The sequence below is a fragment of the Panicum virgatum genome, chromosome 9N (assembly GCF_016808335.1).
Source record: "Panicum virgatum strain AP13 chromosome 9N, P.virgatum_v5, whole genome shotgun sequence".
Taxonomy (NCBI): Eukaryota; Viridiplantae; Streptophyta; class Magnoliopsida; order Poales; family Poaceae; genus Panicum; species Panicum virgatum.
In genome coordinates this window covers 50,677,683-50,701,959 of record NC_053153.1, presented here as the reverse complement: position 1 = coordinate 50,701,959, position 24,277 = coordinate 50,677,683, and the positions used below count along the sequence as shown (strand labels likewise).

The 24,277-nt window shown below is 45.9% G+C and overlaps 5 protein-coding genes and 1 pseudogene across 18 annotated transcripts; 2 read left to right on the top strand and 4 right to left on the bottom strand.

Annotated features, from left to right (window-relative positions):
* Positions 1-1,035: 1,035 nt before the first annotated feature.
* Positions 1,036-4,740, bottom strand: LOC120692853. 9 transcript variants are annotated; one of them, XM_039976250.1, is made up of 5 exons: positions 4,499-4,740; positions 3,435-3,531; positions 3,313-3,352; positions 2,705-2,763; positions 1,036-2,524 (listed from the first exon to the last, which is right to left on the bottom strand). In XM_039976250.1, the coding sequence occupies exons 1-5, from the start codon at positions 4,679-4,681 to the stop codon at positions 2,490-2,492; spliced, it is 414 nt and encodes a 137-aa protein (XP_039832184.1). In that variant the 5' UTR covers positions 4,682-4,740; the 3' UTR covers positions 1,036-2,489. The 9 variants fall into 9 exon arrangements, 3 of the variants coding, with proteins under 3 accessions (XP_039832184.1, XP_039832182.1, XP_039832183.1); XM_039976248.1 differs by having other exon boundaries at positions 1,036-1,895; XM_039976249.1 differs by having other exon boundaries at positions 1,036-3,007; positions 4,499-4,735.
* Positions 4,741-6,233: 1,493 nt separating this feature from the next.
* On the bottom strand, positions 6,234-8,280 carry LOC120690764 (60S ribosomal export protein NMD3-like). Its single transcript, XM_039973561.1, has one exon. The coding sequence runs from the start codon at positions 8,114-8,116 to the stop codon at positions 6,539-6,541; it is 1,578 nt and encodes a 525-aa protein (XP_039829495.1). The 5' UTR covers positions 8,117-8,280; the 3' UTR covers positions 6,234-6,538.
* A 1,271-nt stretch (positions 8,281-9,551) lies between these two features.
* On the bottom strand, positions 9,552-12,963 carry LOC120691373 (armadillo repeat-containing protein 7-like). 6 transcript variants are annotated; one of them, XM_039974426.1, is made up of 8 exons: positions 12,560-12,963; positions 11,577-11,835; positions 11,401-11,437; positions 10,783-10,856; positions 10,582-10,675; positions 10,405-10,487; positions 10,104-10,280; positions 9,552-10,005 (listed from the first exon to the last, which is right to left on the bottom strand). In XM_039974426.1, the coding sequence occupies exons 2-8, from the start codon at positions 11,655-11,657 to the stop codon at positions 9,868-9,870; spliced, it is 684 nt and encodes a 227-aa protein (XP_039830360.1). In that variant the 5' UTR covers positions 11,658-11,835; positions 12,560-12,963; the 3' UTR covers positions 9,552-9,867. The 6 variants fall into 6 exon arrangements, 5 of the variants coding, with proteins under 5 accessions (XP_039830360.1, XP_039830356.1, XP_039830355.1 ...); XM_039974422.1 differs by having other exon boundaries at positions 12,571-12,963; XM_039974421.1 differs by lacking the exon at positions 12,560-12,963 and adding an exon at positions 12,108-12,549.
* A 629-nt stretch (positions 12,964-13,592) lies between these two features.
* On the top strand, positions 13,593-16,222 carry LOC120692013 (zinc finger MYM-type protein 1-like). The gene is made up of 3 exons (XM_039975227.1): positions 13,593-14,394; positions 14,484-15,983; positions 16,080-16,222. The coding sequence occupies exons 1-2, from the start codon at positions 14,378-14,380 to the stop codon at positions 15,970-15,972; spliced, it is 1,506 nt and encodes a 501-aa protein (XP_039831161.1). The 5' UTR covers positions 13,593-14,377; the 3' UTR covers positions 15,973-15,983; positions 16,080-16,222.
* Positions 16,223-18,217: 1,995 nt separating this feature from the next.
* LOC120692011 lies at positions 18,218-19,194 on the top strand (annotated as a pseudogene).
* Positions 19,195-19,553: 359 nt separating this feature from the next.
* On the bottom strand, positions 19,554-24,025 carry LOC120692012 (replication factor C subunit 5-like). The gene is made up of 11 exons (XM_039975225.1): positions 23,110-24,025; positions 22,787-22,897; positions 22,650-22,682; positions 22,329-22,491; positions 22,033-22,211; positions 21,799-21,935; positions 20,671-20,766; positions 20,512-20,581; positions 20,303-20,393; positions 20,024-20,158; positions 19,554-19,938 (listed from the first exon to the last, which is right to left on the bottom strand). Exons 1-11 carry the CDS (start codon positions 23,863-23,865, stop codon positions 19,862-19,864), a joined length of 1,848 nt encoding a protein of 615 aa, XP_039831159.1. The 5' UTR covers positions 23,866-24,025; the 3' UTR covers positions 19,554-19,861.
* Positions 24,026-24,277: the final 252 nt, after the last annotated feature.

The following is a 24,277-nucleotide window of genomic DNA, read 5'->3' as shown; positions in this document are numbered from 1 at the left end:
CCCAGAGGCACAGCAGCGTCCATCACCATTCACCATGGCGCAAATCGCGCGCACGCGACGCGGCCTCGCCCGTGGTCTTGACACGCGTTCGGGGTCGGGTCAGCTCCGATCGCACACGGAGAGAAACACTACTCGCGGTGCACGCGCGCCACGCGACGCGCACTACCACGCGTGTCCCGGCCGGTTGCATGTTACCAAGTGTGCAGGATCATTATTAGGATTATAAAAGAGTGCTGTTGTTTCCTTTTTAGAAAAAGAAAAGAGTGTACAGTCTGCACCACAGAGACAGACAATTTTATCGGCACGATTTTGAAAGGAAATATACAGGACTTATATCGGTGTGGCGAGTGCCACGCCACGCTGCAACAACCACGAACCAGAACCCAACTCCTCCTCACATCACCATTTCAGTTTGCGGAAGTATCAGCTGGGATGGGACCCAGTGCTGATGCACACTTTAGAAAGGAAAAAAAAGGATGAGCCACCATGACAAATTGATCAGATGGTGCACACCAAGTCACCCGCCACCGCAGCACAGAGCCACCAAACGCAAAAGGAATTAATGAGTTAAGCACGCACAGCTCGATTTTACATGCTGCGCTTTTTTTCCTGAAAATTTCAATCACTCTGTTCGCTGGGCTGGAGCTGGAGCTGGTGGCTGGAGTGGTGTGAGAGAAAAATACTGTTGGCTGGCTGGTGGCTGGAAGCTGGTGCTGAAACGGTGTGAGAGGAAAACACTGTTGGGCTGAAGACTGCTGGAGCTACCGAACAGAGTGAATATGTCGGGCAGCCAAGTTCCACTAACTTGCAGTACGAGAGAACGGAGGCGAGGCGAGGCGAGGCGACATATGTATGCCCATAAATATTGTGCAACATGATTATTGCGACACTTAACTTTCCAACATATGGCACCTTTCAGTAGCTCAACATTCTGACATAAGTGAGAATGCACGGATTTTTTTTTTTTTTGCTGAGATCCATTTTGTAGCGTCATTTTAGTTTCTGTTAACATGATGCTAAGATCTTTGTCCAATGTATCATCTCCTGAAACACAACCGTCGCTTCTTTATTTGCAACCGGCAAGTGAATGCACAAAGATCACTTGGTCACTACAGTTCCACAAATATAGAATGACTCGTGGAATTTATCTCCTAGGAAATAAATCAGACCTCCAAATGGCGCAGAAAAATGAAGGAGAATTATTGATCAACCGCAAGTAAGCAAGTTGGCTTTCGAGCTAGAAATGACAGTCGGAGCGAGCTTGTTGTGCTTGTTTTCTTTCTGCTTATTTGCTTTCGGCTTCTCTCATAGAATACTTGTTATTATTATCATATTCGTGCTTTCGGGCCTGTAATTTTTGTTTTATTCTTTTCCCTTGCCCCCTGCTGTGTCATTTCGCGTATCTCTCCTGTTCTTAGTTATTGGGCGGACCTCCTGCTTCTTGGTTTAAAAAAAAACAAAAACAAAAGAAGTCAAACCATGTTAGAATAAAGCATGTTTCCCTAGAGATAAAAATGCCCACATCAACCATGATTCTCCCTTTGAGATAATAAAACTAGGAATATTGGCGCGCTAACGCCACGCCCACATGAAAGGGGTGTATGGTCTGCACAGTAAGTAGACTGCCATGATCAACAGACAAATCTAATTTGTACTACTGAAAATAAATGTGGTAGTTCTTTGTTCATATATAGAAGGTACGTTTACAGTTCCGTCAAATTTAATAGATGGCTATATCTAATAGGGGAAAACTGCAAATGATTATTTTCCCGTACATTCGTACATAAGTAATTTGATATGAAGCATGAAAAAAGGTACATGTGACAAACTATCTCGAAGCAGAAACTTTTTGCCTCCAATCAGCAACCAACACAGCATATAGAGAGAGAAAAAATCTGCAGTAAATGTGAGACTTTCATGAGATATTCTAAGTAGGAATTATTAGATTTTGTAGTAGCAACGAAGTCAACTAAACTAACTACAAATATATTCTGAAAATATATAACAATCTAAAAAATAATAAGTCATTTAAATTTGTCCGAGTGATACATCGGATCATGAATTACCTTTGATGAACTTGCAACAATGCACATGTAAACTTGTAATATACACGCTAATGCAACTGAATCAAATAAGCAATGATCAAACTATTGTTAGATGAACTTTATTGTAGTATGCTAATGTCAAACCCCCAACATCAAATTCAACAATGGAGATAAACTTATTTCAGCAATGGAAAATTTGCCCCTGTGTTTTCTGTATTTTGGAATGATAGGCTGCTTCAATCACATAGTAACATAGTGGCAACACCAACTTGTAATGAAGAAACTCAAGATCAAGCAGAAGGAATGTGCATATACCTTACTGGCACAATTTTGTAACCCAACTCTTTTGAACTATAGAAAAGTATTTGATATTTGAGTGGTGCAGGGGAGAAAATGATTGGTAATATTTGTAATGCAGGTACCTATCTGCCACCGACAATTATATTAAAGGTCTAAGGCATAAGTGCAGGAGGAAGCCACTGGAAATAAAATCAGTTGTCAATAGGCCATAAGCACTTTGTCTCTTAAAATCATAATGATGACATTGCCAAGTGCATTAAAAAATGATAATTACTGAATGTGAAAATTATGGCGCTAGCATCATGATCTCTATCTTAGAGCATTTCAGTTGAATCCATTATAACCAGTAAACATATCACCTGTCATGTGAAAAGGCATTGAAGATATGACCACGTCTTTGCAAGCACTCAACCCTAGGCTGAGACAAATAAGTAGATGCTTATTTATCTTCAAGATGATATTCCAAGAAAATAAATTTGCCATAAGAAAAAATTTGATACACCTCTCATGTGACTAAAGCAAGATATGGTGGATCCTGAATGTTATCATGTTGCATTGATAGGCCAGTTGTGCCAGAAGCAGTTACATCTAGACCAAAACTGGTCAAATTTGGTATCTCACAAAACTGCATGGACTTCAGGTATGTGTGGGTCGCATTTACTCTTTGTGACAGCCAAATATAGAAAAAAGAGTAGAATCAGCGATGCAATTTAATAAAAACACAAGTTAGAAATATGCGTCTTAATAGATACGGGAAGGTGCATGAGATGTTCAAGAGCCACATATTTATAATACGAACTTTATATATTCTTAAATAAGCTACCGTCGGTAACATAACTACTCAAAAATAGTGGGCAAATATCATTCCGTGACATCGGGCAAATATCATTAAGTGACATTGCAGGAAGGGAAAGTAAACATAAAGTGACAGAATGGAAATATTGATGTATATACAGAGAGAACTAACCTTGAATTTTGGAAGAAGCCATGCAATAAAAAATGAGTTCCTGCATAGGAAAGAAAGAAAAATAAAATGGATTGTACATTCAAATCTAGCAGGCAATCTGTGGCACATCTAAATTATGTTACCGCATCGGCAAAATCTTATGGCAAATATGAAAAGGAATCTTATGGCAAATATGAAAAGGAAGTAGCTTTCAGTTCTATACATCTCCTTGCCTCGTACCTGCACATTGATGTAACCAAAGTTAAAGTTGCAAATCTGTATCAGATTCACAATCTTTAATTATTAAATGCTAATATGCAATATTGGCTTAACATAAAATAATAATCATAACACTTCAATCACCAATCTATGAGGAATTTTAGCCCTACCAAACTACGGAAACTAGCAAGACCACATCATTTAGAATTCCAACCTTTCCAATGACATCAAACTGAACATTTTAACATCAAAATAGAGTTCAGTCGTGTGTTTCATTTGACCATGTCCAGGAACATTGCCTCAGCAAATAATCCATTTCTGCAAGCACTAACATGTCCACATGTTGATCCACATGCACTGCACAACGTGTAAGAAACAAAAAACAAAACACATCTCATGAAGAAACAGAGCTATAGCTGTGCTCCTACCATCTTTAAAAAAATGAGCTATATGCTAAAAAGCAACCAAGATGACAACATTTAGGCATATTTTCAGGCTCCATTCAGAAGGCATAGATATATTTTGTAACACGAAGGAAAAATCTGAAGTGTAAATCATAGGATGCATAGGCAGTTAATATATGACTAACGCGATAATGCAAATCGATCAAAGGAAACATGAAGTATCTGTAAAGTTTAAGGCAATCAATTTAAATACGCCTAGCTAAATGTGTTGGAACCCTAATACCTGAAGAATGAGAGAGATAAAGAAGGGGAGGTGGGGTAAAATAATAACATCAGCCCAGCAAATGGGGATGGCGCTGGAGCTCCATCGACCTAGCCAACTAGGAATCAAATATCGGATGGGATCGTGCAATCAGAGGGAGGGAGGGAGGGAGAAGGCGCACGGCGGCGCGCTTGGGCTCCCCAAGAACTACGGCCGCGTTCACAGGTGAGGATGATGAGGCCGATTGGGATGGCGCCAACCTCAGGGTGGCACCATCTCTGATCCGAGCAGTCCCTCTGGAGGTTGGGGTGGGGAGACTCACCGGGGCATCAAGGTGAGGCTCTAGCGGAGGGATGGAGGATGCGAGGGATTGGGAGAAGCAGCGAGAAGAGAAGAAACCAACGCGGTCTGAGCGATGGGTGGTCTCCTGTCCTCGATTTGGTAGAGAGGCAACGACGTCACCCTTGGACACCAAGCGAGCAAGCGCCGGCCGCCTAACTATCATGCGCGTAAGGTGCACGCGAGAGCCCGGAGTTTGCTTCGTGGCGACGCGCTCGGCGCCTCGGCGCGATAATTATTTTTCCTTGTATGATAAGAGTCACACGTGGTGCAATATGACTGGTGAAGCAGCCGAGAGGCTCTCACAGGCCTCCTTTTGGTTGAGAGATATAGAGTTACATATTCCTTTCACTTTTGGCAAGCCATTGAACCGCATATGCCAAGGTACATAGTGTTCGCTATTCTGTTCTATGCTTCCTCACACTTGTATCGCTGATAAGGAACCTGCGGCCCTTCTGATTCTGACATATGTACGTACCATATGCAAGAATGCGCAGAGAAGGAACCTGCGGAACTAGTATTCTAATGCTGAATCAACTCCTACATGTGAGCGTGAACAATCCGCTTTCTCTTTGTGATACTAGTACAACTTTACAAGCACTGCGTATACATACACTAGCTTGAAATGACTGCACATACACCAATCAAGCATAGCTTGACGGCATTTGATTAGAAGCGACAAGGTTTGGATCTAAATCACAACTGCGCAAACATCTAGGTGGATTCAAGGAAGCCTAGCTCGCCGCAGGTTTGAGAATCAGTAAGGGTGCTCGCCGCAGCAATCTAGCATGAAAAGATTATGGCCGGTAGTTTACGCCAATATCTGACTTCCAAACAGCCCCAAGGATGAACTATCTGGCATGGAAGTCAGATACCAGTATACTACTCCCTCAGTCTCTAGTTATTTTGACTTCTCTAGGTGTTATGCATCTAGATATATATTATGTTGGCAACGTATGATATGCAAACCACCTTCGTATGCAAACTATGGAAACTCCAATCTGGACCATCGGATCAACATCCAAGGGGCATGGGAGATAAGATAATTTTACAATCTAGACCCGCCATTGGATTGGGTAATCACACTTTTGCAAATCCCCCCTCACCCCTCCCCTTGGATGTTGATCCGATGGCCCAGATTGGAGTTTCCATAGTTTGCATACGAAGGTGGTTTAATGTTTAGATTTTTCTACATAGCAAAATCTATATATCTAGAAAAGCTCAAACAACTAATAATTTGGGATGAAGGGAGTACACACTACTTTATGAGCAACTAGAGAATGACCAGTGGATTAAAAAGACACAATAACAAATAGAAATTACTTGACACTCAAATCATCCAACCCAGATACAGGACATTGGTTGAAACGTAGAGTATAGAGAGGGCATGCGTGATACCAAGAAATTAACGCAGTGGATCACAGTTTCACAAGCAAACAGCAAACAGCATATCACAAAACTACACTGACGATTACAGAACAATTTAACTAACCGTGCATGCATATCAGTGGAAATAATATCTAGCCTAACAGAGGAAGTTAAAACTTTAGTAAGGAAAAAAAGAACATATATGATAGGCAGATAAACACAATTCAGCAGTTCAGCTATATATAGTATGATAAACAGATGAAGGACATCATAAATGATAGCAAAATTATTATCAACACACAATTGTTGCCCTCAGACACAGGATAATGGCCAAAACTTGAGACAAAACGTTGACAAAATAGGTTGTAATATCGAAACTTTAAACTTACGAAGCACTGTGTCAGTTGACACTATGACAAGGTAAAACAGATTGATATACCCCCAATACAGGATAGGGGTTGAAATAATTTCAAAAAGAACGAACGACAAAATTCAAAATTTAACTTAAGCACACCACCAATTTTTTTAACTTATATCAGTAACAAGCAAAATAACATATATGATAACTGACAGAAGCAACTCAGACATTTGACCTGCAGTGAGCACCAACCCTTCTCACTGAGCAAAGAAGAAACAAAGTACTCAACAATGTTGCTCATTCCGCCATCACAGATTGAGTGTTGCCTGCAACAGCTTCATCCCCTTCAACATCCTCATCATCACCAAGGGTCAAGTCCTCAATCAGCTCCTCAATTGGAACTGTAGGGACATCATCACCAACAGTTGATGCCATCTCTGACCTATAGTCCTCATTCTTGTACAAATTTATATTAAACCTCAAATCTGGGTCCTGCTCCAAATCCTTGAGGAAAGCCTCGTACTCATCTAGCCTCCTCTCTTCCTCACCCTTGGCCTTGTTCCCAGCATCTTCCTCCACTGGCAACCTCTTCAGCTTCCATCGCCGTGTGCGTGGCCTCTTCTCATAGCACTTCTTCACAAGAACCACCTCTGGTAGGCTGTACCTTGTCATAGCTGTGTCCATGTCATCATCATTGAGGTTTGCGCCATAGAGATCATACCCAAGGGCATGATCGCCGGGATTCAGCAGGTGGCCAAGATGCGTTCTCACTGTAAAGATGGTGTCGTTCTTCCCAAAATCTGACACCCGGGCAACCTGCGCATAAGCCAATTGATACCTAGACCCATCAACGGAAATTTCTGGCGATTCTTGCTCAATGTCCAGCACAATGTACTCCACAAGCTGCTTGCTAGTGAGAGCTGCTTTGAAGTTGTATACCCTGTACTTTTTCTCCTCCAGGTGGTGAACGCGTAGCGTGAGGGGATCAAGAAGAGCAATGGCATTTGTGACCTTGACACAAAGGACGAGCGGGCCGAGGCCACCCATATCTCGGGAGGCCTGTGGGCTGAGTGCAATGAGGTCCTCGCGGCAGATGGGGCAGATCTCGACCGAGAATGTGTACTTGTAGTTATAGACGCTGCTCTTGGTGTCGTGCGAGACGAGCTGCTTGGCTGTCTGAGTTTGGATAGGAGCGACGGTGGTGAGGAAGTCGACCAGGCGGGCGGCATGGGAGCGCGAACCGAAGAAGAAGTCGAGGCCGCCGGGGGCCGCAGCGACGCGGATCGCGAGGGAAGCCTGACCGTGCTTGAGGAGGAGCTGCTCGAGGTAGAGGAAGGTGCGGCGGTGGGGCACATGCTGGCGGAGCTGGACGACGGCGACCCACTGGTCAGGGTTGGCCTGCGCGCGGGAGCAGGAGTCGCAGAGTCGGTCGTGGACGACGAACTCAACGGGGTGAGTCTGCTCGAGGACGACGCCGTGGAGCACCTCTCGGCGGAGGCGGAGCTTGAGGCGGAGGCGCTTGGAGTGGGGCTCGGAGAAGACGAACTCGGCGCCGGAGAGCGAGACGCGGAGCCGGGCCAGCGGCCGGTTGATGCGGCGGAGCAGGATCTGCATGAGCTCGGGGGACTCCGGGGTCGCGCGCAGCCAGGAGCGCGGCGGCTGGAGGTAGGAGGAGCAGTCGGGGCAGTAGACCACGGCGGCGTGGCGCGGGACGCCCTCGGTGATGTCGACGCGCGCGCGGAGGCAGCGCGCGCACATGTTCGCCGGGTTGGGCTGCATCGCCACGCCGCACATGCAGCAGAGGACCGTGCCCGCGGTCGCCGCCGGGATGAACATCCCGGCGCCCCCCGCCGGAGCGGCTGATCCGGGCATCATCCTGAATGGATTCTCCGGTTGAACCAAAGGGAATTTGGAGTGAGGGATTGGATGGAGTGGAGAATTTTGCTAGGGTTTTGTAGTTGCGGCAGGGGAAGTAGGGGAAGAGAAGAGGCGGCGGCGGCGGCGGGGGAAGTGGTGGTGGTGGTGACGAATGCGATTACGGAGTCCACGGCCGCCTGGGGTGGGCTTCCAAGTCAAGCAAGACTGCCGGATGTTATGGGCTTTTGGGCCTTTTCAGTTTGTTGGGCTGTAAAATCCAAGGAATCGAAAGCGAATTTTCGTTAGACAAACAAGAAGGGTAAACAAATGCTGATCAACTCGCCAACACTTCAACTCTACTGGCACCAGATAACAAAAATTGTTGCTAACAGAATTCTCTCGGGCAGCAAGTTAACACGTACCAAACATGGGTATAGCATGACCTAATTTTATGAAGAGTTGATAAGAAAATCCGTTCAATAAGTTTACATAGTTCATATCATCATATGTAAAGCTGAGAAGGAAGAAAGATGAATGCGCGTGGTAAGCCGACAAGCCGAGACCTCTCTCGAACTCTCTCCTCCCAACAGTTGAGATAGGCGAGAGGGAAGCGATTCGAGTTCTCGCCGGCGAGGTCGCCGCTCCCCTCCGCCTCCGGGGGCCCTTGGATGTGTGGGGGAACGGCGGCGCTCCGTCCAGTGTTGTAGATTAGGTACTAGGGTTAGGGTTTCGGTTCCTGGCGGCGTCGTCGAGGCGGTGGCGGTGGCGCCGTGGCGGAATAAGTCATCTCGGACTCTTCCTCGCCCTGTTGGTGCTTCGCTCCAGCGCCGGCGGCGAGCCTGTGGAAGTAAGTCTCCCTTTGTGGAGACTTTGTTCAGGAGTTCATCGCCGGGGGCTCGTTGCCTGCGTGGGGCGACGGGTCGTCGGCTTTTGTTTCCAAGGTGCGGAGTTGGCTGCTGGTTCTGCGGAAGATGGGAGGTTGGATCCAGCTCGTTTCCGTCCCGGCGGTCGGTGGCGACAGCGAGTTCCAGTCCAAGATCAAGAGTGCTCGGGGGCGTGGCCTCGGCTGATGGACTTCTCTGCGACGGCCTTTATCTCGTTTGCAGGGACGAGTGTCTTCTGCAACTTCCTTCAAAGCGTTCGCGCGCGATGGAGTATTCTTCGATCTGGATTTGGGCAGCGGCGGTCGGAAGCAGCGTTCCCCGGCGACGGGAACGATGCAGTCTCGGCCTGCAAGGGGTCCAGGGACCTAGATCTAATATTTTTCTTCTTAAGGCCCTTTGTGCTAGTACGGTTGTATTGCTGTACTCCGTATTCTTGTATGGTCTACCTGTATCTGTACTGGTATTTGTATGTTTTTCTTAACTAGTAATACAGGTATGCTATGATCAAAAAAAAAGAAGGAAGAAAGAAAACTCCCCTAGAAACAATCTGAGCCTATCCAATCTTTATGTTCAGCCATGGAAAACGGAAAATGAACTCTTTGAAGCTACATTGCAGAGTCTTTAAATTACATGTTCTGCCAGAGACCGAAAAGGAAGAATAACCCATGACAGCTACATTGACTTCAGTGAGTATTCGTTGGATAGCATTGCCAGCGCAGATGTCAAGCTGGCAATTCAAGAACAGAAAATTGTTGGTATTACCAAATTACTTGGACAGATAACTGAACTATAAGTATAGAAAACCAGGGAAATGTTCCTGCTGAAGAGCAGGAATTCATTGTTCAGCCAGGCCTTATGGGCGTCGTTCTCTCATCAAGGAATAAGCTAGCTGCTTGAGTAAGCATCAGATATGGATGCACAGCAGAATTTCAATTCTGGTCTTGAAGCCTCCTTCCATTTTACTCCCTCTTTCATAATGCCAATTTCTGTGAACATGACATTATGGCACCTTTGCATAGCACCCTGTCCATAAAAATGAAATCAGATGAATTTTATTGTTGCTCTAGTTCAAATGAGAACAGCTAAAACAGTAAGCAGAGGACACATTCTGTAAGCTTTACCTCGAGGTCATGGTCAACATGCTTCTCCAGGAAAGCATTAGCCATGTTGCTGAAGCTGGTGTTAACAGCTCCTGCTGCAGCATACTCTCTTATAATCCTAACTACATCAGGTTTCAGGATCTCTTTCTTTGTCGCAGGGTTGCATAGATAATACAAAGCCCCAAGTGCATAAGTCACCTGTTATATAACCATGGGAGGAAAATTGCAGACATGAGCAAAGGGTACTGAATAGCACGAAACCATCAGAAATATACCCACCTAAAGAACAAAACCTCCTTTTGCTAGCTTCAGAAATACTCACAGTGTTCCGCACCGGGCTTGATAAGCATTGTATAATCAATGGGATTCCGCCGCATTGAACAATGACTAAAGCATTTGCCGGATCTGCATGCACATAGATGGAAGCACAAAGTGTGAGTGCTTCACTGAATTCATATCAAATAAGAAATCATAGAGTCGAAAATATTGTGTTGCTCACCAACACATGAGTTACAAATTCCACCAATACCAAACTCGATAAGCCTTTCATTTGGCTCTGTAATGCAGTCCAAGAATAACTCAAGAACATTCAGCTGAGAAAATAACAGTGATACCGAACGGTAAAGCTAAGTCAAGGTTGACTTTACAGAAAAAATCTGCTACAAGTGTTTGAAAAGAAAAGTTTAGGAGAATAAAAAACCTGACGCATGAATGCATAATTAAAAGGGTCGTACGCGAAATTTGCCAAGTTTGCCGCTATCTTCTCCTTAGACTCTGAAACAAGACAGATGAAGTGAGTGCACAATTTAGAAACAAAAAGAACACATCATCTCCATAAGCTTCTCTTTATAAATTGACCATGCTGGATAGTTTTTCAACCATTCTCTATCTTAAGTATAAACATAGTACCCTGAAAGTGTTGTTTTGGTTCAATTTTTGTGCTGCATATCATTCTACCCTCTAGATCTTTGCAACTGCAGCATATCTTTATTAGGCGCACTAGATCTCCAATACAGATGCAATATGCTACTAACTGTCTAACATATTCAGAAGTAAAATACTGATTAATTACTCATTAGCAAGATGCTTCTGACCAATCCGTGTAGTAGATTTTACTCCAATGAAACAACCAAACAGAAGCAACAGAGCATCATATTTACATATGGAATTTAGGCTGTAAAAAAATTACACTAGTGCAATTCACACTAAAACCAGTTGATGTCGAGACTTCTTCCTAAACTGACACTCAAGCTGCTAGAGAATTGCAAAGAAAACGAGCTCAGCCTGTAAAAGAACCAAGTGTAAAGCAGCCACAAACCTTCATCTGTGGCGTTCTGGAACTGAGACACAAGATCCTGGCCACGCGCAATCAAGCGGAACAGATTAATCGACGGGAAACGGATTTGCAGGATGGATTCCAGCAAGAGGACCCGCTATCACCAATCCCTGGACAATAAAAGAAGGAAGGGAGGGAGGGGGAGGGACGGGACCGACCTGAAGGTACTTGTCCCGCGGAGTGCCGGAGCGGCCGGTGCGCTCGACCTGGCGCTGCACGTTTGTGAACATTGATCTCATCCAGGCACAACACAACCCCGTGATTTCCCTTTGGAAGCCGCAGCGACTTCCTTCTCCTGTCAGCCCCAGTGGGTCGCCGGCGAACAGCGAGGTAACGAGGCTCAAGGAGACCGGCCCGGCAGCTCAACGAAGAACTCACCAGAATTTTTGTGTGGGCTTCACTTCGGTGTATCTGAGACTGGGATGGGCTTGGGATTAGCTGATTTTTTTAGCCTCCGCCAAGTATAAGTACAAGCCCAAAGTGCCCAACCCACCCAAATTATTAACAAAAATATTTTACTTCAAGAAGTTTGTTAGGGTGCTTGAAGGAACCTGGATACTATGAAAATACCAATATAGCTTTATTTATTTAACATTGGATGGGGCTCGTGGATTACTATAGTAATTCCCAAACACTGTAATTTTTTTAAAGACCAAAACACTGTAAAATTTATAGTACTTCAGATGTACTTTTTGAGGAGCAACCACCCAATGTGAGCGAGGAAGTGTTGAAACTGCTTGCTCTGAATACCTTCTTGCAGTAGATTGGGTCTTTACGGTTCTGTTGGCTAGCCTAGCCAGGCTTAGAATCAGTGGCGGACCTAGAATTTGAAACTAGGGTAGGTCTGGCAAAAAAATTTAAAGCATTCCAGTAAAATCTAATAGCACTTAGTAACAATACGGTCACCAAATTTACAATAACATAATTAAAAGGTCATATAATACGTTGAAATCAACAAACTAGTTCAGAATACGAATATATTACAATTAATTAATCACTTAATAGAGAGCTAAACTTCATGACAACACACAACAACAATACAAATGCATGCACCAATTATTCAATTCATCACTCAATGTTTGAATTCAGAAGTGAAATTGAGATGGAATCATGAAACTGAATGTGAGAAAGAAGTACACACTAGGGAATTACAATTGGGCAATGCCTGCTGCCTGCTGCCTGCTGTGGCTGTTGCCCGTGGCCCCTACCGCTCGCGTCGGGGTGGCCGGGCGGGAGGCCACCGGTGCAAGCCGGTGCGGGGCTGCGGGATGCTGGCGGAGCCGGGCGCGGAGGTGCCCTGCCGCGCTGGGGTCAGGGCGCAGCCGCACGGGGCGCCGGCAGCCAGCGGGAAGCGCGCGCCCGCCCAGAGGCCAGACAAGGCTAGCACCAGAAGGAGCCGCGGGAGTCAAAGGGGGCGGGTGGAGGCGCGGCGTGTGGCGGAGGCGCGCTCGAGCGGTGGCCGGCGGCAGCGCGGCGCAGCCGCACGAGAGGGCGCAGGTTGGGCTCGTGGTGGAACTGGCGGCGTGCCGCGTGCCTCAAGTCGAAAGAGTGGACGAGGGAGACATGAGGACAGCTGGGCTACGGTTCGATTGTTGGGCCGTTATTTGTTCAGTCTAGTCCATAATTTCTAAGTACTAAGAGTAACTCCAACAAATTGATTATTCCCAATCTCCTTTCTATTTTTTAGCCATAAAGAAAATTTAATGGAAAAAATTTAGCTCCAACAGATTGATTTTTCTTTTTTTCCTTTCTCCTTTCCCCTATATTTCCCTCCCCTCTTCCTTTATTAAAGGTGAATCCCACCTTCTCCCTTTCCTTCTCCCTTTCTATCCATTCTTTCCTAGCCATAAGATCCACATGCATGAGAAGATCCTGACCACTCATACATTAAAGAGGAAAGAGAAAAATCAATCTGCTGGAGCACATCTTCCCAATAAACTAAAATTGTGATGGGGAATTCTCTTATAAGATAAGAAAGAGGAAACGAGATAATCAATCTGTTGGTGTTGCTCTAAGAGACTTTTGGGCTAAAATCTAAGTAGCCCTCTGATCTACTATTTTTTTTTTGAAAACCCTGATCTACTACTGGACTACCCTCTGAAGGGCGGAGGGCCTGTTATGGCGCGGTATGGCGCGCGCCATACCTAAAGCCAAAAATTTTTTCAGCCCAGCCCAAGCCCAACAAGCGACTCGGCGACTCCCCGAGGCCCGAGCTGGCGAGCTCTACTGTCCGCCTGTCCGCGACTGGCGACTCTGCTCGGCCGCTGCCCGCTCCGAACCCTAGCCGAGTAGCCGCCTGACCACCTCCCCGCTGCCGCGCCGCCGCCCGTCATCCACTCGTGACTCGCCCGCCCCTGGTAACCGCGCGCGCTAGCGTACGTTGCTGAGTGACGGCTCCCTGTTCTCCCGGCGCGGCGGGCGGCCTCCGTGTGGCTGGACTGGACCAGCGGCGCTGCGGGTGTGCGCGGACGACGGCGCCAACCGCGTCTTCGACGGCGTGCCGGAGCTGCTCCGAGTCTTGCTGCGACACCAAGCGTGCCCAGCGTGTGCTTGATGCAATGCTCGGGGAGAGTCAACAGTGGTGTTCTATGCCAACGTTGCCTGCTCTGTTGTGTGCATATCTGATCCTGGGCAAGTGGAATTAATTTTCTGGTATCTGCCCGTAGAGCGGAGTTAATTTTGTTTTGGCTCTGCAAAAATCAGATACTACTGATGCTGCTGCTGGCGTTGGCTGGCACTTCTCGGTAAAACGGCAGCTTATTGGCTAAGATCTGCATTGGTGTTAGTAGTGGTTACTGCATTCACTTAGCTATTTGCTATATCATGAACGAATATGCTTAAGCCGCAATAAGCTCTTTCCTGTAAAGGCAAAAGTTTGAAGCCATATATATTACTTTATATTTGCTGATTCTTGCTGATTCTTGTTGATGAATCTCGTGATATACCAGTCAAAGAACAAATGGCCATCGTTGTAAGGTAAATGGCTATGTTTATGATTCATAGATCATTGATCAATTTACCAATATGAAGTTTCTTGATGAATTATCATATCATTGCTCATGCAGGTATGTGAACAAAAAAGGCAAAGTGATTGAAAGATTTTTGGGAATCAAGCATGTCAAGGAAACTACATCAGAAGCATTAAAGATTGCTGTGGTACAAGTTCTTAGTGCCCATGGTTTAACTATTGCACAATTAAGAGGGCAAGGGTATGATGGGGCTTCTAATATGAGAGGTGAATTCAATGGTGTTCAGAAACTAATCCGTGATGAGAACCCGTATGCTTTCTATATCCATTGTTTTGCTCACCAATTGCAGCTCGTTGTGGTTTCGGTCTCCAGATGTTGTTCATCCATGGAAGATTTTTTTGACTATGTCAATATGATTGTGAACAGTACTAGTGCATCTTGTAAGAGGAAGGATTTGTTGCTTGATAATCATCGTACACAGCTTTTGGGTAGGTTGGAGAGTGGAGAAATTTCCTCTGGTAGAGGACAGCATCAAGAAACATCATTGGCTAGGCCTGGAGATACAAGATGGGGATCTCACTATAAGACTTTGCTTCGTATTGAAACAATGTGGGATTCAATAATAGAAGTTTTGTCAGTCATACATGATGATCAACGTAATCCTTCAAGGGCGGGCGGTTTGGTGCATACCATGGAGTCTTTTAGTTTTGTCTTTATCATGAAGATGATGTTGCAAATCCTTCGCATAACAAGTGACCTATCTTCTCTCTTGCAAAAGAAGGATCAAAATATTGTTGAGGCTATGTCTTTGGTCATTGATGTAAAAGCACGTTTGGTCAACTTGAGAAGTGAAGGTTATGAGCCATTACTTGATGAAGCCAAAGAATTTTGCTGTGAGAATGATATCCCAATACCAAATATGGAAGATAATGTACCAAGATTTGGTCGATCAAGAAAAGGAGGGAGAAACAATATCACTCAAGATCATTACTTCCGTGTTGATACCTTCTATGCTACAATAGATGCTATTACAACAGAGTTTGATCATCGATTCAATGAGGTATCTTCGGAATTGCTTACTTGCTTTGCATGTCTTGATCCAAGGGAATCATTTTCTAAGTTTGATGTGAATAAGCTTGCTCGCCTCACGGAGATATATTTAGATGACTTCTCTTTTGATGATCGAAAAAAAATAAAAGATCAATTACAGACCTTTCTTATCCATGTAAGGAGAATTGAGGAGTTTAGAGTTTGTCAAGATTTTGCAAGCCTAGCACTAAAAATGGTTGAGCTCAACAGACATATGATGTTCCCATTGGTTTATCGCCTAATTGAGTTGGCATTGCTACTACCAGTAGCGACCGCATCGGTTGAAAGGGCTTTTTCAGCCATGAAGATAATTAAAACTGAGTTGCGGAACACGATGTCTGATGGTTGGCTTAATGACTTAATGGTTGTGTATATTGAGAGGGAGATATTTAAAGGAATTGATCTTCAATCTATCAAAAAGGCATTTCAAGTGAAGAAAGATAGAAATATGAAATTGCCGAAGCATCCTAAACGCAACCGGACTGAACGCAACTAATAAATTTATCGGTATAACTCTATACTCTAATTGTATATCTCGTATTACATTTAATATTTTAACTCTAATGTGTCACTACTAATTTATGTTTTCTCTTTGTTTAACAGCTTATTTTGGTCCCGTTGTTGATTTGATGTGTAATCTACATGTTTTTCTTCATTTAAGGTACTTCTAAACGATGGTCTTGTTGTGAACTTTTATTTCCGTACAATATATGAATGTAGTCTAGAAATGCACCGCCACACCTAAATTTTTTGTTGTCCTCCGCCACTGCCTCTGAACCCGTCATGGTCGGGTAATTTCAAGTTTCAGGTCAAAAAATGGTGGCCCACGTCTGACTCATGATATGGTCGAGTCGGGTCGGGTTCGAGTTGGATCGGATTGGCCCACATTTTTGTATATAATTTTTAGGTTTGATTGGATTTTTTGAGTTTTAGATCAAATATTTCAGCCCGTACCCGACCTGTCACTTAGTCAGGTTGGGTTGGGTCGAGTTTTTTTGAACAAGTTGGGTCGGGTGGTCCATGATCAGATCTAGCTTTCTCTAAGCCTGGCTCGTTGTTTGGTTCATTTCATGGCAACAACGAAGGAGATGCGGCGTGCGGAGGCGGAAATTATGGGATTGTCTCGTGAGGCGCAGACCGCTAGTATAAGCCTGCCTTGCTAGGAACGATCATGGCTTGTTTGGTTACATGGAATATAACAAGAGACTCGTGATAGATACAACAAAATATCAGATTTATTCTATGTTAAAAATTAATTGTAACAAAATAGACTCATCATAGGTATAATAAAAAGACCGGGAATTGATTCCAATCGACTCGTGGATTGATTCTCAATCTCTTGTTATATCTATCATAAGTCTGTTTTGTTACATTAGTTTTTGATCAGCAATAAATTCTGATTTTTAGTTGTGTCTATCATAAGTCTCTTGTTGTATTATCATTTCCAACACAGAATAAATTCTATGTAGCCGAGTAAGACCAAGATCTAGCTAGAGGGTACCTTTTGCACTAGATAAGCCTAGCTAGGAGAGTTGAGCAGACAACCAAACAAAACTAAGATGGTGTTTGCTTTCTAAAAGTCCCTAGACTAATTTTAATCTTTAGACAAAAATTTTAGTCCCTACATGTTTGGTTCTAAAGACTAAAAGGGACTAGATTTCATTAAATGAGTGCACAAAGTACCATGTTGCCCTTAAGAGCAAGTATTATAGTTGGCTGTAAGCCGACTAAATGATGAGGTGGAGAAGAAAAGAGAGGAGAGAGAGGAGAAACATGTTGTAAGCTTACAGCCAGTTTGGGCACAAGAACCAAGAAAATCTGTGAGAGAGACAAGTGTGACATGTATTAATTGTGAGGAGCTAACTATTATACAGATGGGCTGAGAGAAGGCTGTAAGGATTCTTACAGCCAACTTATTGGCTGTATTATTAGCCTTGCTCTAATATGCATGCATTCAAGAGGTGGGGACCAGGGGTAGGGGTGGAATAGTAGGCCTCAAATAGGCTAAAAGTCCCAAAAAACTCTTCAAGAGGGTCTTCTCTAGCAAAAGTCTCTAGCCCCAAAAAATCCGTCCTGTTTAGTTTAAAAGTCTCATAAATTCCAAAAACTTATAGAAAAATCTCTCAAACCAAACAGGGTCTAAATAAGGTGCTTTCAACAAGCTTGGTTGGGGACTTGGCCACCCAAGTACCCAACCAACACAACCTAAGCTTTTAGATTTCACTCGACTCGAGCCAGGAGGTAGGATGCATGAGCATGAGCTCCTTAGTCCTTCCTACCCACGCCGTGACCCTGGATGGAAGATGGAACTCCTCGCAAAATAAAAAAAAAAGGAAAAAAGGATGGAAGATGGAACAGCGCAGCAGAATGGTGTCGGCGACCATCACCGGCGCCCGTAACATTGGAAATGCCCGTGCTCGGGGAGTCTGGATACATCTCTGATGTTGCCACAGAGAGAAAAAAGGGCATGACGCCAACCATGCTCTGTTTACGGAAAAAAAAGAAGACGAAAACGCAGCTCTAATATAGCAGCGCGCGCCCCACCAGATGCCCTGCGCCCTTGCCGGCCTCCTCCCACGTCGCGTCGCGTCTCCACCGGCCGGCGGGGGTCCGTGCCCCATGCGCGCATGGTGCATGTCGGTGTCGTGCCGTCCCGGTGTCGCCTTCGCCGCGTCGTAAAGCTCACGGCTCCACCCTCCCAGGACACCGACGACGCCCAACCAAACGCCCGCCCGCGAGAGCCCGCCATGAGCCACACACGCACGCGCCTGCCTAAAAGCCTAGCCGGATCGTCCCTCCCCATGCTCACATGGACGCGGTCGTGGCCCCGGCCGCGCGCCGCCTCGTCGTCAATGCCATCCACGACGACCACCGCGCCCACCGCGCCGCCGCCGGGTCCTCCTCGAGGCCGGGTGCCGCCGCGCGGCCGCCCGCGCCGCGGGAGTCGTTCCCGATGCTGCTGCCGGTGTTCGTCCTCTTCGTGCTCGTCCTCTGCTTCCTCTCCATCTTCCTCCTGCGCGACCTCCTCCACTTCTTCTCCCTCTGGCTCCGCCGGCGCCGGCGCCGGCGCCACGCCGGACGCGCACGCGCCGCCCAAGCCGGCCGGGCTGGACCCCGCGGTCCTCGCCACGTTCCCCACGGCCCGGTGGATCGAAGCGACGCCGCAGTCGCCCACGCCGGCGCGCGCCGAGTGCGTGGTCTGCCTGTCCGAGTTCGCCGCGGGCGACGCCGTCCGCCTGCTCACCGTCTGCCGCCACGCGTTCCACACGGCGTGCATCGACTCCTGGCTCGCCGCGCACACCACGTGCCCCGTCTGCCGCTCCGAACTCGACGCGCCCCCGCCCCGGCCAGGCGACGGCGACGGTGGCCGCATCGCGATCGTGGTTGACGGTCAGCGACCCAGCACGGCGGTGGCGGAAACCGACCAGACGACATCAAACCCGGCGAGCGGTGGCGTGCGATCGCGACCTGACCGGTGACATACATGGTGGCCAGAGCCAGACGCTGAGTGCCAGGCCGCCGGCGACTTGTCTAGATTCCTTAGGCTTTTTTTTTTGTGATGGATAGCTGCCAGGATCTGCATCCATGATGATACTGGAAATATGAATTTTTGCCTGTGAATTTTCTGTATATGCTGAAGGAATGAACGAACTGTGCCACGTGTACATACACACGGTTACAGATATATGCAGGTATGATAATGCATAAGACTCATGCAGATGTAGATGTTGCTCATTAGTCATTAGCATTGTAATCAGAAAATCGGAACTGTAGATTGTTCATTACTGACTGCAGCGTTTTGAACTTCAGCAGTGGACAGGACTACAGGAGATGGATGAACCAGGGACTCCAATGGTTAACAGCCATGCATCAACAGGGTTATTCTAAAGTTAGGACAGCTCTAATTTTAAACTCCACCAGAATGTATAGATGCATTCGTGGCTCCAAACAGGTTTTGCCTCACACAAGACTCAGTAACAAAATCTCAGACTGTCCGGTTTCGGCAGAGAACTTAAACTGCTAGGGAGAATGCCTAACCTTGTGTTCGAAAAATACAGAAAAATTTGCCTGGCTAGAAATGGAAAACATTGTTCATGCTATATTTGTAGAAGGGAAAACGCCTTCATAATGGGCACAGGGTATGTTTCCGATATATTAGTATATACTGGTAGCGATATTTGTGGAAATGTATGTATTGTAAATGCATACAGACGAGATCATATACAGGTCAATTTTACAGGATGTAGAGTTGTAGACATAAGACCACGATATCATCATTCTTGAGTGCTTTGATTATCCAAAGACGAATCGCACCTTATTTAGGTACCAGCAGTACGACAGATCTTCCACGAGGGGATTTGGCGATCAAAGCAATGAGGCATTCTTCATTGAGCACCACCACTATTCGATTTCTTTGCTATTAAGAAGGATCTGTAGAAGCTCAGGAACCTCACAGTGAATTCTGCGAGGATTGTTGCAGGGTCAAGTCAGTGCCTCACTGGACAATATGTCTGAAGTAAATTGGAAAAAAAAACTGCTGCTAGTACCTTCAATCTTTATAAAGCATTGGATGCTTTCACCATGGTCATGAACATTCTCGGTAAAACCTTCTATGTTCGTGTTTCTCATTTTCAAATCTGCCTCTGGAGATTTGCATCCTTTGCAGATTTGCATCCTTTGCACTGCTCTTTTATAAGCTTGCATTGTTTACACTAGCCAGAGGGGGACCAAACAAAGCAAATGGGTGTCAGTTACACTACACATGGTACACTAATTGTAGGCTTAGCTCACAAATAAAAAAAACTAACAATCACAGGAGATGCCACCAAATCTTACATGTTTCACGTCCAATGCCAGTTCATCAATACTGTGCTGAAACTCTTCATCCTTGTCCCTTTTCAATTCAGCGACCAAGTGCTACATATCAAGGAAAAGGTTAACGAAAAATAGAGAATGGGCGGTTATAAAATCTGGCAAAACCAGGCACTGACTTGATCATAAAAATCACGGAGACATTTGGCGAAGCAGTGCTTACCGAGAAAATGAAATGAGGTGACACACTATGTTCAATCAATTTTCTGATCTTTCCCCGGATAATAAACAGTCTTCACACACGGGAAAAGAAAATATTTCTCGTCAGACGTTCAAAAAAAAAAGTTCACTTTTGCCGAGCCATGAACATCAGGATGCTTACTGCTTTGAATTTGGTTCTTCCATGATATTTCTGGCCACATTAGAGATTTCCTCTTCCCATCCTGTCAAAATAACTTGGTCGTCTACAAATGGGTAGCTGCATTTGTAAGCGGAGTTATTCATTTATGCAGTTCCACCAATAGCCACTTCTTTTCAGCAATATGAAGTTGCACAAAGGAATCATCTCAAAGGGGACAAAATATACATCCAACTTGATGGATGAAAGATTAGGAACTTCCATTCAAAACAATGTCATATCACTTGCAATTTTAAGAGATAACGGAGAGTCAAATTACATTGTAACTGTAGTGTGCATTCACTTTTTATTCACATATTGACATCAGCAGAAGTATTTAGATGTTGGGAGTTTAATCGCTATTGTGCATCCTAGTTGGCACAGAGTCTGTAAATTATATTAAATCAAAAAAGTATGTGAACCAATATTACGACAATTCCTACTATCCAAATATGAAAGTTCAGTTTACACCCTCGAACCATAATAAAAGTCCGATTTCCAACCTTCAACTATAAAATCGGATAATGTAGACCATACAACTGTCAAAATCAGACAAATTTAGGCCTCTAGGTGGTTTCAAAGGTTGTTTATATTTTTAAAAATAAAATCTGGTTAGATTAAAAAACAAAACTAATTTATTTTAAACGAAAAAAATATAAAACTAGTACAATTTTTTTCTAAAAATGTAACCTATCTATTGTTGCTCTGTTCGAATCTTATTTATTTCAAAATAATAGATATAACTATAAGCAAATAAATATTAAGAATAGAAAAAATAGTATCAGAATAACTAACAAGTAGAGTGCCAATAAATAGGTTATATTTTTAAAAATATTGGCACCCATTTTCTATTTTTTTATTTAAAATGATTTACTATGATTTGTTTAGTTTAAACTTGAATATTTTTAAGTTTCACAAAATGAAAAACCACCTTTGAAATCACCTAAAAGGCCAAATTTGCCCAGTTTTGATAGTTAGATGGCTTCGATTTTATATTCGGAGGTTGAACTGGACTTTTGTGATAGTTTGAGGTTATAAAGTGGATTTTCCCAATATGAAATGTTAGATTCTTTTGTGTGAATGGAAAAGAAAATATCTTGTTAAGTTGCTTACTTTGCCTTGGAAGTAGCTTCAAAAGAGCGTATTGCTTGTCGGAGATTATTACTTGCGCTGACTGTTATTCTCCTAGCAAGATCACGAGGCAAATCAATGCTCTCTTGCGTTGCAATGTACTCTAGAACCTTTATTATCTAAGAGCAAATCATCTTTCAGCAGGCTGTCCAGCGCAGCAAGTGAAGAACACCATACACATAACACTGATGACCGACAAGCTGTGTAGCAACGTACCTCGTCAAATGAAGGTGGCTGAAGAGTCACGACCTTGCAGAGATGTTTGACAGCTTCAAGGTTAGAAGCATCAGAGCAGCAGAAAATGATCTTGTTACACCCTGCATACCTCCCCAAGAACCAACCGATATAATGCTGAAGATCGGATGAAAGCTTATCAGCGTCATGAATGACAACCACTGCACATATGTAAACCACCGATGCTTCAACACAACATGTAAAAATGCTGCCAAATCAACGCTGAACATGCAGCTGTTTGAAATTCCAACTTGTATTAATAAAGGATTGCAAGTTACCTCTGCAGTTAGTATGGTCACAGACCGAGTTTTGTGATGGGATGGATTCATTCAACAAAGTAGTGATGACATACTTCTCATACCCATGTAAATCGGGCAAGTTTACCTCCACATGATGTCCTGAAATCTTCACTCTGACATCGATGTGCTTTCTAATTTCTCCCTACGGCATCGAATTGGTCAATAGATCAGAAAATGATTTCTCAACATTGAAACAGCTTTGCCATTTTAATAAGAAAAATGGAACTTAATCACTTCAGCCAAGAATTCTGCAAGGCACAAGGAAATTAATTGATGGAAAAACGTGTTCTTGCATTGTACCTTCAACTCAAATCTCTTTGTCTGTTCCTCTGTCTGTGAGATGGCAGGATGAACAAAACATAACAATGTGTGAGATGGCAGTTGTTTTTTAGAATGAGGACAGCAAACTTATGCTAAGCGAAGTCTGTAATAGTGACCTTGAGATCATGAGGACCAAAACCATCCCTTATAAGTGCCAGCACCATGCTTCTCTTGCCAACTCCCGGCGGCCCTTCAAATATGAAATGTTTGCATTGGTGTGCAACAGCCTACATGCAAAAAATGAGTAAAAGGCTAAGCATTCATGTGGGAACCTAGATTTCACTCGAACATGAGTGCAACAGTTGACTCCAAAGCTGCTCTAAGATGAAACTGTAAATTGCAAGCCAGCTCAGACAGACATGGTGATCTTGTAAGTTGTAACATCCTCCACTAAAATCGTAGTAATGTTACGAGAAGGAACGTTTGCAATGGTGATCACCAGCTGGTAGAGCTCGGCGGCGACGGCCTTGTTGCAGATGAAGTCGTTGAGGACACTGGGCCGGTACTTGTACGCCCACACGAACTTGTCCGCCGCCAACGCTGGAGAATCGGATTGGGACTGAGGGGAGTCGTCGCTTGTGTCCGTCTGCAGCGACAGGGATCTCACCGAGGTGTTGGGCGAAACCTTAAGCCAGGTGCCTTCTCTTTTGACGGGAGTGATCGGCGTGGCGCGCTCGCTGCTCCCGGCGCACTCGCCGGCTCCGGCAATGGCTTTCGATCCCACCCCCGGCGCGCGGACCGCGGGCTCCGCTCTCTCCCTCAAAGGCCTCCTCTCGTGGACACTCGCGTTCGCGGCGGCCTCCTCTCTCTCCCTCAAAGGCCTCCTCTCGGGGAGACTCGCGTTCGCGGCGGGCTCCTCGTCCTCGTGGCGCGGCGGCGGCACCACCTGACCCGCGGCGGCCGTTGCGACCGGCAACGGCCTTGGCCGTGGCGGCGGGCTCGGGGCGCCGCCGCCCTTGGGCAGGAGCGAGGCGCCCCAGCGGTGGAGGCGGAGCATGAGCTGCGAGTGCGGCGTCCTCCCGCCGGCCTGCCCGGCCGGGCGGCCGCACGCCGGGACGAGGAGCGGCAGGATGCCTCCCTGCCCGAGGCCCCCCGGGCGGCGGCGGGTCTCCCGCCGCCGGTCCTCGGCGATCACGGCGGAGAGCGTGGCGCCCGGCGACGGCGCGGGCGAAGGCGGGGGCGCGTTGACCGCCATGGCGAGTGATCACGGAGCCCGGAGCTAGCGCCTAGCCGGCGGGAAGTGGTGGACGCGGCGGCGTGTGGTGTGGCATCTGCGTGGCGCGGCGCGAATTTGGAGGTGACGATCCCAATGCGCGGCGACAAAGGCGAGGGCGGTGACGGGGCGACCAACGCGAGAGCAGCCGCGACCGGGCGGTGTGCTCCGCTGGGGGGTGGCAGGGACGACGGGGACTGGAGCCAGTCAGGATGCGCGAGCGCCGGTTCCTGCCGGACCTGGGGGAATCATTCCCGAATCGTTCTTTCTCCTCTGAGTCCTCTCGGCACCCACGGCCGGCGGCCGGCTTCCAGACGGCGACGCCAGGTTTCGGGGCGAGCCTCGCCTCTCTGTGCCGTTGCAAATTCAAATACGAAGCTGGCCGCGGGGACCA